This window comes from Aotus nancymaae, unplaced genomic scaffold (genome assembly GCF_030222135.1).
Source record: "Aotus nancymaae isolate 86718 unplaced genomic scaffold, 86718_ANA_hifiasm-v0.15.2.pri h1tg000011l, whole genome shotgun sequence".
Taxonomy (NCBI): domain Eukaryota; kingdom Metazoa; phylum Chordata; class Mammalia; order Primates; family Aotidae; genus Aotus; species Aotus nancymaae.
The window spans coordinates 53,202,370-53,216,599 of NW_026988422.1; the positions used below are offsets into that span (position 1 = coordinate 53,202,370).

The 14,230-nt window shown below is 40.1% G+C and overlaps 2 protein-coding genes across 2 annotated transcripts in view; one reads left to right on the forward strand and one right to left on the reverse strand.

The window, feature by feature from the left end:
• Positions 1-921: 921 nt before the first annotated feature.
• On the reverse strand, positions 922-13,879 carry ERH (ERH mRNA splicing and mitosis factor). The gene is made up of 4 exons (XM_012438130.3): positions 13,786-13,879; positions 12,723-12,810; positions 7,494-7,614; positions 922-1,420 (listed from the first exon to the last, which is right to left on the reverse strand). Exons 1-4 carry the CDS (start codon positions 13,786-13,788, stop codon positions 1,318-1,320), a joined length of 315 nt encoding a protein of 104 aa, XP_012293553.1. The 5' UTR covers positions 13,789-13,879; the 3' UTR covers positions 922-1,317.
• A 58-nt stretch (positions 13,880-13,937) lies between these two features.
• SLC39A9 (solute carrier family 39 member 9) overlaps positions 13,938-14,230 on the forward strand; it is a 58,429-nt gene continuing 58,136 nt past the window's right edge. Inside the window, exon 1 of the mRNA XM_012438127.2 lies at positions 13,938-14,005. The gene's annotated coding sequence lies outside the window, so the exon portion shown is untranslated. The remainder of the gene's footprint in view (positions 14,006-14,230) is intronic.

Genomic DNA, 14,230 nt, shown 5'->3' on the forward strand with positions numbered 1-14,230 from the left:
ATCTTTCAATCTTATGCTGTGTCAAGATATCACTGGCTATTGGTAAAGTGATAATATCAGAATCAGAGAGTGCTCATATACTTGCTGATTTAAAGTACGTAATTGACATGATTGGAAGTACACCCTAGCCTGGGTGACAGAGTGAGACTGTCTCAAAAAACAAAAACAAAAAACCAAAGAGACAAGACTATCCTATACTTTTTTTGTGGTCTTTCCCTTGCCCTTATAGGTAATTAGTATTCAACTGAAGGCTCTGAAAAGGGTACAAAGAACTCCTAGAAAGAGTTACTGATTTGGATGGCCAGGTGCAGTGGCCCACACCTATAATCCCAGCACTTTGGGAGGCTGAGGCAGGCGGATTGCCTGAGCTCAGGAGTTTAAGACCAGCCTGGGCAACAAGCTGAAACCCCATCTCTACTAAAATACACAAAAAAATTAGCAGCGTGTGGTGGCATGTGCCTGTAGTCCCAGCTACTCAGGAGGCTGAGGTAGGAGAATTACAAGAACCCGGGAGGTGGAGGTTGCAATGAGCTGAGATTGCGCCACTGCACTCCAGCCTGGGCCACAGAGCAAGACTCCGTCTCAAAAAAAAACAAAAGGACTTTATTTAATCAATGCTAAGAAGTTAATCTGTCTGCTACAACTGCAGACAAGCTGTATCACTAGAAAGTCATTTATAATGTTTGCATCAATAGTGGGTACAAACTTTGGAGCTATAATTAAGATTCATTTAATTATGCTGAAAAAAGTGATATAAAAGTATATTAGCTTCACATAAATCACAGCAAAATATGTTACACATTACTAACTTTCTTCAAATTCTTTGTGTAGCAGCCTATTGATTTTTAAACTTACAATGAAAAGATGCTTTGCAAGAAAATTCAATGTTCAAAGACAAAAAAAAATCACTCAAGGAGAAAATATAACTAAAGGACATTTATTTATTTTTACCAAGACTTTATCTTGAGGACATGGCTAAACTGCATTTCCACCCCCACCCCATCTTGAAGAAGAGTTAGTATAGTGAATGTTATAAAGTAGATATGAACAGCTAGCTGAAGGACTGGAACCAAAATTAACTGACAAAGTACAACTTTCATCTAAATCATCATAAAAATGTTTAAGTAAAAAAAAAAAGAGGGGGCAATGGGGGTTTCTGATTGAACAAATCCTCACATTTCATCTAATACAGTCAATCTTGGCTAGAGTATAACAAAGTGGAAACAGGATTACTATGATACAAAACTTCCACTACAGCACGCTGTACACACCTGTGTTCCAAACCCACCCCCAACCCCCGTAATGCTTCCAACACAATTATTTCCCAGCCTGTTGGGCCTGCCGACGAAGGAGCACGTAGATCTTCTCTTTAATCCAGTCTTTGTTATAAGGCTGGTATGTCTGGGTATCAGCCCGGTAACTGAGGAGAGAAAGGCAATAAGCAAAGTCACAGTGGTCAATCGCTGTCAGGTGTTTAAATTCCCAAATTATAACCGCCCAATGATGGCACAGATGTGTACATTTCCAAAAACGAACTTAATGAGAAATTGAAAGAGCTACTTACACAGCCGTTAAATTTTAAGTGAAGAACTTTATATCACTTCGTACAATCTTATAGTGGAAAAAGAAAGCATGACTTAGAACTTTTAAGTTACATGCCCGTTGTTTCTTCTACCTAGTTTCCATTTTTATGGTTCCTTTAGTGATTGAACAACAACAACAATAACAAAAAACCGGCTGGATGTGATGGCTCATGCCTGTAATCCCAGCACTTTGGGAGGCCGAGGTGGGTGGATCACCTGAGGTCAGGAGTTCAAGACCAGCCTGGCCAACATGGTGAAACCTCATCTCTACTAAGATACAAAAATTAGGTGGGCATGGTGGCGTGTGCCTGTAGTCTTGGCTATTCAGGAGACTGAGGTAAGAGAATCACTTCAACCGGTGGAGACTGCAGTGAGCCAAGATCTCACAACTGCACTCCTGCCTGGGAGACAGAGACTCTGTCTCAAATGAAAAAAAAAAAAAAAAAAAAAAAATCAAAAACACTAGTACAAACTTTAGATTTGCAAAGTTTATTTTGAATTAACTAAGAAAACTTTAAAAACATGTTACTGGCAACAAAGATTTCTTGCTGACTTCCCTCCCCCTGTAAAGTATTACGAAAATCGTATAACCTGTATTTTAGGATTTGTTTTTTGAAATAAATAATGCTAGAGGCCTATGGAAAAGAATTATCAGAAGACATAGCAAGCTCCAAAATATCTCTAATCAGAAAGGCAAGCAGTACACAGATTAGCATTAGCAGTAAAACTCCAATGAGACTGTGAGTAGTATCTAATAAGATGTTACGAAGTACTAGGTGTTGCTTTAAATTCTTATCTGAATTAACTCATTTTTACAACCCTATGACTAGGTACAATTATCCCCCCCCACCCCTTTTTTGGACAGAGTCTTGCTCTGTCAGTCTGGAGTGCAGTGGTACCATCTCAACTCACTGCAACCTCGCCACCCGGGTTCTCACGATTCTCCTGCCTCAGCCTCCTGAGTAGCTGGGACTATAGGTGTGCACCACCATGCCCGGCTAATTTTTTGTATTTTTAGTAGAGATGAGGTTTCACTATGTTGGCCAGGTTGGTCTTGGACTCCTAACCTCAAGTGATCCACCTACCTCGGCCTCCCAAAGTGCTGGGATTACAGGCACCTGGCCCCCTTTTTCATAAATGAGGAGACCAAGGCTTGAAAACATAAAGCAACTTAATTAGCTAAGTAACTATTCCTGACTCCAGAGTCCTCACTGTTAATCACTAAGTTAGAAATCTGCGCTAAAATTTTTGGCAAGGGAAATAAATTCCAAAGTAGGAATGCTTTATACAATTAACATCATATTCTTCCTCTGAACAATAAGGTCACAATCTGGTTTATTAAAAATGTACAAGATTCCCATTTTAAAAAATACTTAACCAAATAAAAAGAAACATTCTAAAATGTAAACTAATTTTCTCTAAAAATCCTTTGTCCATGCTTCCTAATTAAATAAGCTCTAAGCTAGTTTACTGCAAAATGTGGCAGAAGAGACTATAACATTTATAACACTGGAAAATAACTTAAAAAGGAAAATTTCTCACATTATCATATCTGGGTGGGACTGGCTTTGTTTAAATTTCCCCCAACAAAAATCACTCTGGTTTGTGAACATTTAGTAATCCATCAACTTGCATGCAAATTTCCAACTCATAAAATAATAATAATGCCTTCTTTATGGAAAGCTGTGTGTTGATGGCTGTTAACCAGCACTTGAAAATGAGAAAATTAAATGTTAATAAATTTAATAAAATGCCTAGTTGTTGGCACAGATGAATCTTTTAACCTATTGTGATAGTCAATGAATGTAGGTTTATATAACAACAGAAGCTGTGGGTCTGGGCAGTGAAATCAGCAGCATCTTCAGTGATACCAATTTCTCTTACTGATCAGGAATATCTCTCGTCATTATAATAACTGAGGGTGAAAATGTCCTTCATGTCTCTAAGCAAACAAGGAAATCCTGCATAATCAAAAGGATATTATTTTCGTCTTACAAAAAGCTTATTTTAAAAACTCGCAGATCAGAAAACTGAAAAAATTTATACTCTGACTACCAAAAAAATGGACCCAATCTCTGGTCTTAGGAGTAGCAGCCCAAATAGTTCTTAATCAAAGAGAGTTGAGGACATGCTGTCACAGGATGTGCTGTGGCAGTGGGTGACCTCTTTGAAAGCAATACCTTATTTCTCCTGAATATTCAAATAACAAAAAGGCATAACCAAAGTCACCTGGGAAAAATAGTTTTAAGTCCTAAATTTGATTCTGAAAGTTTTCCAGAGGCCAAAAAAAATTTTTTTTTAAATGAATTTCTTTTAAACTTTTTTTTAATTGCATTTTAGATTTTGGGGTACATGTGAAGAGCATGCAAGATTGTTGCATAGGTACACACGTGGCAGTGTGATTTGCTGCCTTCCTCCCCATCACCTATATCCGGCATTTCTCTCCATCCTATCTCTCCCCAACTCCTCACCCCCCGATGTCCCTCTCCTATTTCCCCCCAACAGACCCCAGTGTGTGATGCTCCCCTCCCTGTGTCCATGTGTTCTCACTGTTCAACACCCACCTATGAGTGAGAACATGCGGCGTTTGATTTTCTGTTCTAAAAAATTTTCAACATTAGAAACAACATAAATAGCTACAGGTTTCCAAGTTATTTATAAAAGAGAGATTAATGATAATTTATGATTTTTGGCAGTCTCTCTGAAACTATTAAAAACCATAAATTATCATTAATCTTTCTTCTGTATTTCTGGAACTACTGTAGGTGGGAAGAATTACCTAGGCAATAATTAAAGCTTTCCCTCTATTTTGCTTTAAAATAGCAAGTATTATATTAAAAATCAGTTTAGTATGCTAGATATTGTTTCTAGATTACAGGCACAGTTGCTCATGCCTGTAATCTAACCCCTTGGGGAGGCTGAGGCAGGAGGATCACTTGAGCCCATGAGTTTGAGACCAGCCTGGGTAACATAGTGAGATCCTGTCTCTAAAAATTTTTTTATAAAGTCTAGTACAAAGATAGAAAAGTTATGTTGTATCACTAATGACATACTTGTATGTCATTAACATGTCACTTGTAACTGTTTTACTTTGTGCAATTTTCATATTGTTGAAAAAACCTGAATACCTTCTAAATCTCAGTTGAAATTAACAATTTATCTTACTTGAACATGCTTGTAATTAAAAATAAAACTCCATCCTGACTTCGTCTATCTAGTTGAAAATGGAGTTGCTGCATAATCTAATACTGCTGTGCTCAGCAAGCACTTGATCCTCACAAGGAGTCTGGTGAAATAGATTTGTCTGAATTTTACAAACGAGCAAACTTGTTTGTAAGGCAGCAATACCAAGCTGCCTTGTCAAAGGGAGCTAGCAAATGGTAGAGCCAGGATTCAAACCCAGCTATGTCTAATTCTGACACTCCAGCTAGCTCTTAAACACAGCCCCCCAAGACGAGTAAAACATGATCCTTGCCTTCAAGTTTACTTCCCATTTACTGGGTGTAAGTACAACATCTCAAAAGCATCAGGATTAGATCCTGAATGCTTCAGTAAGGTTCTTTTATAAAATAATAAAGACAACCATCAATTTTTAATTTCATCAATGCAGAATATAGCTCTGTAATATAAACAAGGGAAAGAGAACATTATCAAAAATTTTAGAAGGCTATGCCTCAAATACACATGGGTGACGTGTATTTATATGACCAATATTTACTCAGTACCAATTATGAACCAGAGATGCAGCAGTGAATAAAAGCGAAGCAACTTGTTTTTAAATTCTAGCAATTAATATACACATCAGTAATTTCATATCGAGTGGATGATTTTGTCAACACCTAGGCCTCCCAATTCCATGAACTCTTTTCCTCTAATGATCTCATCTTCCCACCTTCTCTTGGCCAGATCCCTAGACCTTGTTATTACCAACAATTTCAATTTCCTAATTTCAAGTATGTCATTTTCTGATCACTGTCTTCCTAATACTCTAATTCGAGCAATCCTTGATCCAGTGGGACCTATAATTAACTGATCTACTTCTGTCTCTAGCACCTCTTCCTACACCCCCAAAGCCCATGGTCATGCAGTCCCTTGCTGTTACCTTCATATAAGCCTTCAATCTTTAGCTAAATCTTTACTCTTTACCTACTCCTCCCCTGTAGCCATATAGGTGAGAGAGACTATGAAAAAAATCCCATGATCACAATGACTGATTCCACTTTAAATGATTATCAGGTAGGTACTTTGGAGGACACTTAATACATCCCTGAAATAATTAGTTTCCTAATTCTTTCACCTTCCTAGCTTATTTATTACTTTTCCACAAACCTGTAACACCTCAGTTTCAAATGGTGTCCTTGCTCCCTATCTGAGATAACTGAAGCATATTTCAGATAACTGAATAAGATAATTCCCCCAGCCCCCAAATTTGCCTGTCCTCCCTTTTTTTATGAATGGTCCAAGAGCCAATCTGAGCTCTCAATTTCTCCTCCAATAGATCATCCCATCAGCCTGCAAACTTACCATTATTTTCCCCACCTTAAAAAAAGCAATTTCCTTCTCCAGCTACAACCCCATTTCTCTGTTCTTTCAAGCAAAATTCTCAAAAAAAGCTGTATGGGCCACCTATAAATCCTCTCTTTTCATTCCCTTCAATTCACCGAAATCCGTAAGCATTTTACTCTTGCCACTCTACCACAACTGTTTTGGAAGTCACCAAAGACTTCCACAGTGTCAAATCTAGGGGTCAATTAAATTCTCAGTCCTCACTTCTCTGACCTATCAATAGTATGAAACACTTCTGCATTGGCTTCCAGGATATCGTTGCTCTCTGCCCCTCCAATCTCTTAAGATTCTCTCCTTCACTCATTCCTCTGCAGCCTCAAAGTCTTCCTTAATGACTTCAAACATGGCAGGCACTCCTACTTCAGGACCTCTACACTAGCTGTCCCCCATTCTCCTGTCTGGTATGTTTTTCCTTTAGATGTCTGTATGGTTTAAAATACCATGCAACATTCATTTGAATGTTCTGAGTGACCAAAGTGAAATGGCTACAACCGGAACACAATGAAGAGGTGCAGAAAACCAAACCCAAACATCCTAAGGAAATGCAAGTTTTAGAACTTCGAGGGAGACAGCACGGTGCAGCCACATTCTAGGACTGCTCCAGTGGTGATCCAGGAAGTGCCTATGAGTAAGACTCATACATTTCTCATCACTGTTCTTTCAACTTCTAGCACAGCACCTGGCATGTAGTAAGTATTCAAGCATCTGGTGACTGAGCATTGTATCATAAGGAGCCTCCATTTTCATCGGTTAAATGAGCTGTATTTACACTCAGTTTCTATTTGCTAATGTAAAAAAGATTAGGTAAGTCTATAGTAATACTTTATGCTCCTTGTTAATAGTTGTCAGAAGCAGATTATCAATACAAACTATAACAACTATATTCAACACTCTCATTGCAACATACCAAAATACATGTATTTACACAGGCTAGGATTAAAATTAAGTTGAATTTCAGCCCTACACACATTTAAGGTTTTGAAATGTCATGGAAAAAAAGATAATCCTAGTTTTAATCCAAAAACAATGGCTTTAGGACAAAAATTGTAAAGGGGAAAAAAAATTACTAGATATAAGGAACAAAGAACAGGGACATGGAACTTCTTAATTAGCATCCTTTCTGGATACTAACTATATCAATTAGCAAAGTTCTTTTTTTTCTGTGCCTTTGGCTTTATGTTGCCAATCTCTTACTTCTGTAAGAGAAATATTAATTATTATACATTATGCAAATGCAAAGATCAGTGTCCGCCATGTAGTTAGCTCCCAATACCATGTATCACCTCAAACAGACAGAAAAATATTAAAAAATACAAGATAACAGACATGTTTGCTAATACTTACACCAGGCAGCTGAGGTCTGCCAGATCATCGATGAAATCAAACAACTGACTGATGTCATATGTGATAGAAGGACTGTTGGGATTCATTCTTTTCAGATGTTCTTCATACATTTTACAAACGCCTAAGGAAGGATAGGACAAAAACCAAAATCTTACAATCACATAAACTTCTAGATATGAGTAGTGCTATATGTCGAGATCATATTTACTTTAATAAAGTTGGGCTGGGGAAAAGATGGTAGATTGATGGCCTTTGATTATTGCCACTAGCAAATAGTTTTTTATAAATTCACCCGGTCAGGTGCAGTAGCTTATGCCTGTAATCTCAGCACTTTGGAAGGCTGAGGCAGGAGGATCATTTGAGCCTAGCAGTTAAAGACCAGCCTGCCTGGGCAACATAGAGAGACCTCATGTCTACAGAAATTTAAAATTTAGCCAGGCATGATGGCATGTGCCTGTGGTCCCAGCTACTTGGGAAGCTGAGGTGGGAGAATCACTTGAGCCAGGGAGGTCAAGGCTGCAGTGAGCCATGTCCGCACCACTGCACTCCAGTCTTCACCACAACGGTGGTGTAACTATTTTGTCTTAATAATAAAATGATTACTTCAAACCATTGGAGCTAAGGGTAATTCTTTCTAAAGCCCCCCACTAAAAAAAAAAAAAAAAAAAAAAACCACATTAGAAATTGGCAAGAAAGAAAGAAATTATCCTAATGTGGTTATTTAATTATCCTATTGTGGCAATGTGGTAATTTAAGTCCAAGTAATCCTGGACTACGGATGCAGACAGACTTGAGTTCCAGCTCTGCTCCTGTCAAACCGTGGACAAATGACTCCATTCCCTGAACCACACCTGTCAAACAGAGTTAAGAGTGCCTCTTCGTAGAATTGTGAGGTTTATTTGAAATAATGCACATAAAGCATCAGCACACAAACAAGCATGTAAGTACTCAAAATAATAAAAAAGATGAGCAAAATCATTAATAGCAAGCCCACATTACTAACTATAATTATCTACAGAGTACATTATCTATTTAGTTTTTATTCAATGATACTCTCCTTTCTTATTCCCACAAAAGGAGAATATATCTTTTCAGTCTATCCCCGCTGTCAAGTATTTAAGACTACCACAATGAATGGATAAGTGACATAAATGCTAGTTATCTAGCAAATACATGTCCTATACTGTGTACAAAGGCCCTTTATTAGCTCCAAATTAACTTTTTAAATTTCCTAATAAAAATACTATTCAACCACACAACTATCAAACAACTATCTTAGTGTTTTTGATCACTACTGGCATACTACATTGTGATCACAGAATATCACCCATGAGTTACCGAATGGAAAGAAAAAACTAGGAAAATAAATTCACATGTCTTAGAAAAGCATTGACCCATAGTTACCATCATACTTTTTTTTTTTAAGACGGAATTTTCACTCTTGTCACCCAGGCTGGAGTGCAATGGTGCAATCTCGGCTCACTGCAACCTTTGCCTCCCAGGTTCAAGCAACTCTCCTGCCTCAGCCTCCCGAATAGCTGGGATCACAGGTGTGTGCCACCATGCCTACCTGATTTTTGTATTTTTAGTAGAGACAGGGTTTCACCATGTTGGCCAGGCTGGTCTCGAACTCCTGACTGCAGGTGATTTACCCGCCTCAGCATCCCAAAGTGCTGGGATTACAGGCGTGAGCCACTGCGCCTGGCCTCCATCATACTTAATGGTTAAAGACTGGATGCTTTACTGCTAAGATTAGGAAGAATACTAAAATATTTACTGTTGCTACTTGTATTCAACGTTGTACTAGAAGTTCTAGCCAGGGCAATTAGGCAAGAAAAAGAGAAAACAGGACTTTAGATTGGAAGAAGTACAGCTATCACTATTTGCAGATAATCTACATTATCTTGTAGATAGAAGATCCCAAAGAAACAACAAAAAACCTATTAGAATTAATAAATGAGTACAGCAAGGTTGCAGGATATAGGATCAGTGTATGAAAATAAATTCTATTTCTACACCTTAACAAATCTGAAAATTAAACTAAGAAAACTTCATTTATAACAGCATAAAAAAGAATAAAGTTCTTAGAAATAAATGTAACATAACAAAAGAAATGCACAACTTGTACACGCTGCACTATAAAATGTCATGGAACAATCTTTTTTTTTTTTTAATCTTGAGACAGGGTCTCATTCTGTCACCCAGGCTGGAGTGCAGTGGCCCGATTACAACTCACTGCTGCCTTGACCTCTCAAGTTCAAGTGATCCTCCCAAGGAGCTGGGACCACAGTTAACGCCACCATGCCCAGCTAATTTTTATACTTTTTGTAAAGCAGGAATTTCATCATGTTGTCCAGGCTAGTCTCAAACTCCTGGGCTCAAGCAATCCGCTCACCTTGGCCTCCCAAAGTCCTAGGATGACAGGTGTGAACACGTTTCCACGTTCATGGGTTGGAAGACCTGATGGCAATACTCCCCTAAATGATCTACAGATTCAATGCAATTCTTATAAAAATCCAAGCTGCTTTTGCAGAAACCAATAAGCTAATCCTAAATTTGACACAGAAATGCATGAGACCCAGGAAATTCAAAATAATCTTGAAGAACAACACTGGAGGATTCAAACTTCCTGATTTCAAAACTTACTAAGAAACTACTGTAATCAAGACAATGTGGTATTGGCATAAGGATAGGGATATAGATCAATGGAATGAGAGTCTAGAAACAAACCCCCACATTGATGGTCAATGCTTTTTGACAAGCATGCCAAAACAATTCAAGAAAGAATGGTCTTTTCAACAAATGGCCCTATGACAACTGGATAGTCACATGTGAAAGAATGAAGTTGGATACATCCCTAAAACAGACCAGAGACCTAAAAGTAGGAGCCACAGAAAAGAGTAGGTTGGGTGCAGTGGCTCTCACCTGTAACTCCAGCACTTTGGGAGGCCAAGGTGGGTGGATCACCTGTGGTCAGGAGTTTGAGACCAGCCTGGCAAACATGGTGAAATCCAGCCTCTACTAAAAATATAAAAATCAGCTGGGTGTGGTGGCACACACCTGTAATCCCAGCTACTTGGGAGGCTGAGGCAGGAGAATCACTCAAACCTGGGAGGCGGAGGTTGCAGTGAGCTGGGGTTGTGCCACTGCACTCCAGTCTGGACGACAGAGTGAGACTCCACCTCAAAAAAAAAAAAGAAATGGGAGAAAATATTTGTAAACTATGCACCCAGAATCTAAGTCACTCAAACAACTCAACCAGAAAAGAACAAATGGTCCCATTCAAAAGTGGCCAAAGGATATGAGCATTTTTCAAAAGAAGTGGTTAACAAACACATGAAAAAATGATCATCAACTAATCATCAGAGAAATGCAAATTAAAACCAAAATGAGATACCATCTTTCATCAGTTAGAATAGCTGTTATTAAAAAGTAAAAAAAAAAGGGCAGGTGCAGTGGCTCACACCTGTAATCCCAACACTTTGGGAGGCTCAGGCGGGGAGATCACATGAGGCCACAAGTTAGAGACTAGCCTGGCCAACGTGGTGAAACCCTGTCATACTAAAAATACAAAAATTAGCTGGGCATGGTGACACACACCTGTAGTCTCAGCTACGCAGGAGGCCGAGGAAGGAGAATCACTAGAACCCAGGAGACAGAAGTTGCAGTGAGCTGAGATCGCACCACTGCACTCCAGCCTGGGCTACAAAGTGAGACTCTGTCTCAAAAAACAAAAACGAAGACATTGGCACTCATATGTTTACTGCAATACTATACACAACAGGAAAGTCATGGACTCAACCTAAGTATCCATCAGTGGATGACTAAAGGAAATGTGGTGTCCATGTGCATATATACACACAAATACCATGGAATACTACTCAGCTATTAAAAAAAGAATAAAACCATGTCTTTTGCAGCAACATAGATGGAACTGGAGGTCATTATCTGAAGTGAAGTAACTCAGAAAGAGAAAGTCAAATATCTAACATTCTCACTTATTAGTCGGGGCTAAATAATGTGTACATATGGACAAACAGAGTGGAATAACAGACACTGGAGACTACAAAAGGTGGGAGAATGGGGAGGGATGAGAAATCACCACTGGGTATAATGTACGCTAAGTGATGGTTATACTAAAAGCCCAAACTTGGTTGGGTGTGGCAGCTCATGCTTGTAATCCCAGAATTTTGGGAGGCTAAGGCAGGAGGACTGCTTGGAGCTAGACGTTTGAAACCAACATGTGCGACAGTGACACCATCTCTATAAAAAAACAAAAAATTAGCCAGGTGTGGTAGCAGGTGCCTGTAGTCCCAGCTACGTGGGAGGCTGAGGCAAGAGGACTGCTTGAGCCCAGGAAACTGAGGCTGCAATAAGCCATGATCACCAATGCACCCCAGGCTGGATGACAGAGCGAGACCCTGTCTCTTAAGGAAAAAAAAAAAAGGGCCCAGACTTTACTACTATGCAATGTATCTATATAAGTGCAGAAGTGCAGAAGACTGCACTTGTATTTCTTAAATCTATTAAAAACAAACACACAATTCTATAGTACATGAGTTTAACCAGTATAAGGGATACTTGTAAAATATTTCCATACTATAAGAAACTAACATGTGACAAACAATAAGACAATATTTATAAAACAATGAGAAGCTCTGGAAAGTCATTCATTATATACATTAGTTTAATTTAAAAAAAAAAACCCTAATACTTGCAGCAAGGAGGATAGTATGCACATAATTAATGTTTAAAATGTTCAACAACAAACAGGCCAAGGCGGGCAGATCACTTGAGGTCAGGAGTTCGAGACCAGACAGGGTGAAACCCTGTCTCTACTAAATACACAAAAAATTAGCTGGGTATGGTGGCAAGTGACTGTGTAGTCCCAGCTACTTGGGAGGCTGAGGCACAAGAATCATGTGAACCTGGGGGGTGGAGGTTGCAGTGAGGCGAGATCACATTACTTTACTCCAGACTGGGTGACAGAGCGAGACTCTGTCTCAAATAATAAACAAATAAATAATACGTTCAACAACTATGATCCAGCCTAAATATCTAATTTCCCTCTAAAATTGGCAATTCAAGAAATTTGGAGGTCAGAAGTGATGAGGGCAGGGCCTGGTGTGGACTATTAAAAAAAAAAAAAAAAAAGAAAGAAATTTGGAGGGGGAAAACCCAGCTCCTAAATGAGACATTTTTCTATTCCTTGATTAGTGTTAAACTCACCTTCCATGCATTCATTCACAGATTCGTAGTCTGCATAAGTTCTGCCTTCTGGCCTCTTGGTAGGCTGTACCAGCAAAATAGTGTGAGACTGCAGGAGGAAAACATGATTTCAACATAAGTTTCTATTTGAGAAATTCATAGTATGATTTAAAAAAAAAAATCCCTGTTTGTGATGTAATAATGATTGCTAGTTATTCAAATATAACTAGAGAGGTCAGGCATGGTATCTCATGCCTGTAATCCTCGTCCTCTGGGAGGCTGAGGGGGGAAAATCACTGGAGGCCAGGAGTTTTGAGGCCAGCCTGGGCAACAAACAAGACCCTGTCTCTACAAAAAAATAAACATGCTGGGTATAGTAAGCTGGATCTGTCAGCTTTGAGAAAAGGTTAGACAACCCTGGCCCATTGTTCCTACAGCAGGCTACAGCATTTGGAGGGAAAAAGAACCATCTCGGGCCGGGCGCGGTGGCTTATGTCTGTAATTCCAGCACTTTGGGAGGCCGAGGTTGGTGGACTGCTTGAGGTCAGGAGTTCGAGACCAGCCTGGCTAACATGGTGAAACCCCGTCTCTACTAAAATACAAAAATTAGCAGGGAGAGGTGGCGGGCGCCTGTAATCCCAGCTACTAGGGAGGCTGAGGCAGGAAAATTGCTTGAACCCGAGAGGCGTAGACTGCAGTGAGCTGAGATCACGCCACTGAACTCCAGTTTGGGCGACAGAGTAAGACTGTCTTAAAAAAAAAAAAAAAGAAAAAAAAAAGCACCATCCCCACGCCTCCCTCTACCGAGTAACAATTGAGAGACAGCGCATCCTCAGGCCCAAGGCACTCCTGACCCAAGCGAGCAGGCGGGCGCGCAACCGCCGGGCGGACCAGGGTTCCGGGGCCTACAGTCAGTCAGGCCTGGCGTCTCCGCGGCGGGAAGAAGGATCGATCCACCGACTAGAGTGGCGGAAAGCATCACGCCGCCCTGTATGGGGCTCGTGGGGAAAGGCAAATGTAAGGGGCTAGGGTCGCCCTGGTGGCCGGGGACTCGGACTTGGGTAGCCGCGGAGGCCTTTCTTACCATCGCGCCAAACTCTCTTCGCTGCAGCCGCTGTAGACGCCGCCGCCACTACACGAGCTTAGCCACAACGCCGCTAACAGCCAATCCCCGCGAGAGAAGCTACCGGAAGTCGTCGGAAGTGCAACGCAAACGTGCCTTTTGGATCATAGAGGCACAGTCACTTCCGGCAGCTAGAGCAGATACTGACACTGTTTCAGCCATCTTCGATAAAGGCAAAAAGGTAAGTAGGGGAAAATTTCCTAGCTTTAGAAAGAATTTTTTTTTCCAAGACGCTGTCTTCCGTTCTTTCGTTATTAAACATACGCCTCAAGTGATCACCGGTATAGACAGTGACATCAGTCATCTTTCATTAGCCCTACTCAAAAATGGCGGCAGTGTAAGTATCCTGGCCTAGCGGTCGGTTGTAACCCGGAAGTGCCCTTTTAAAGGAGGGGGCGGTGAGACA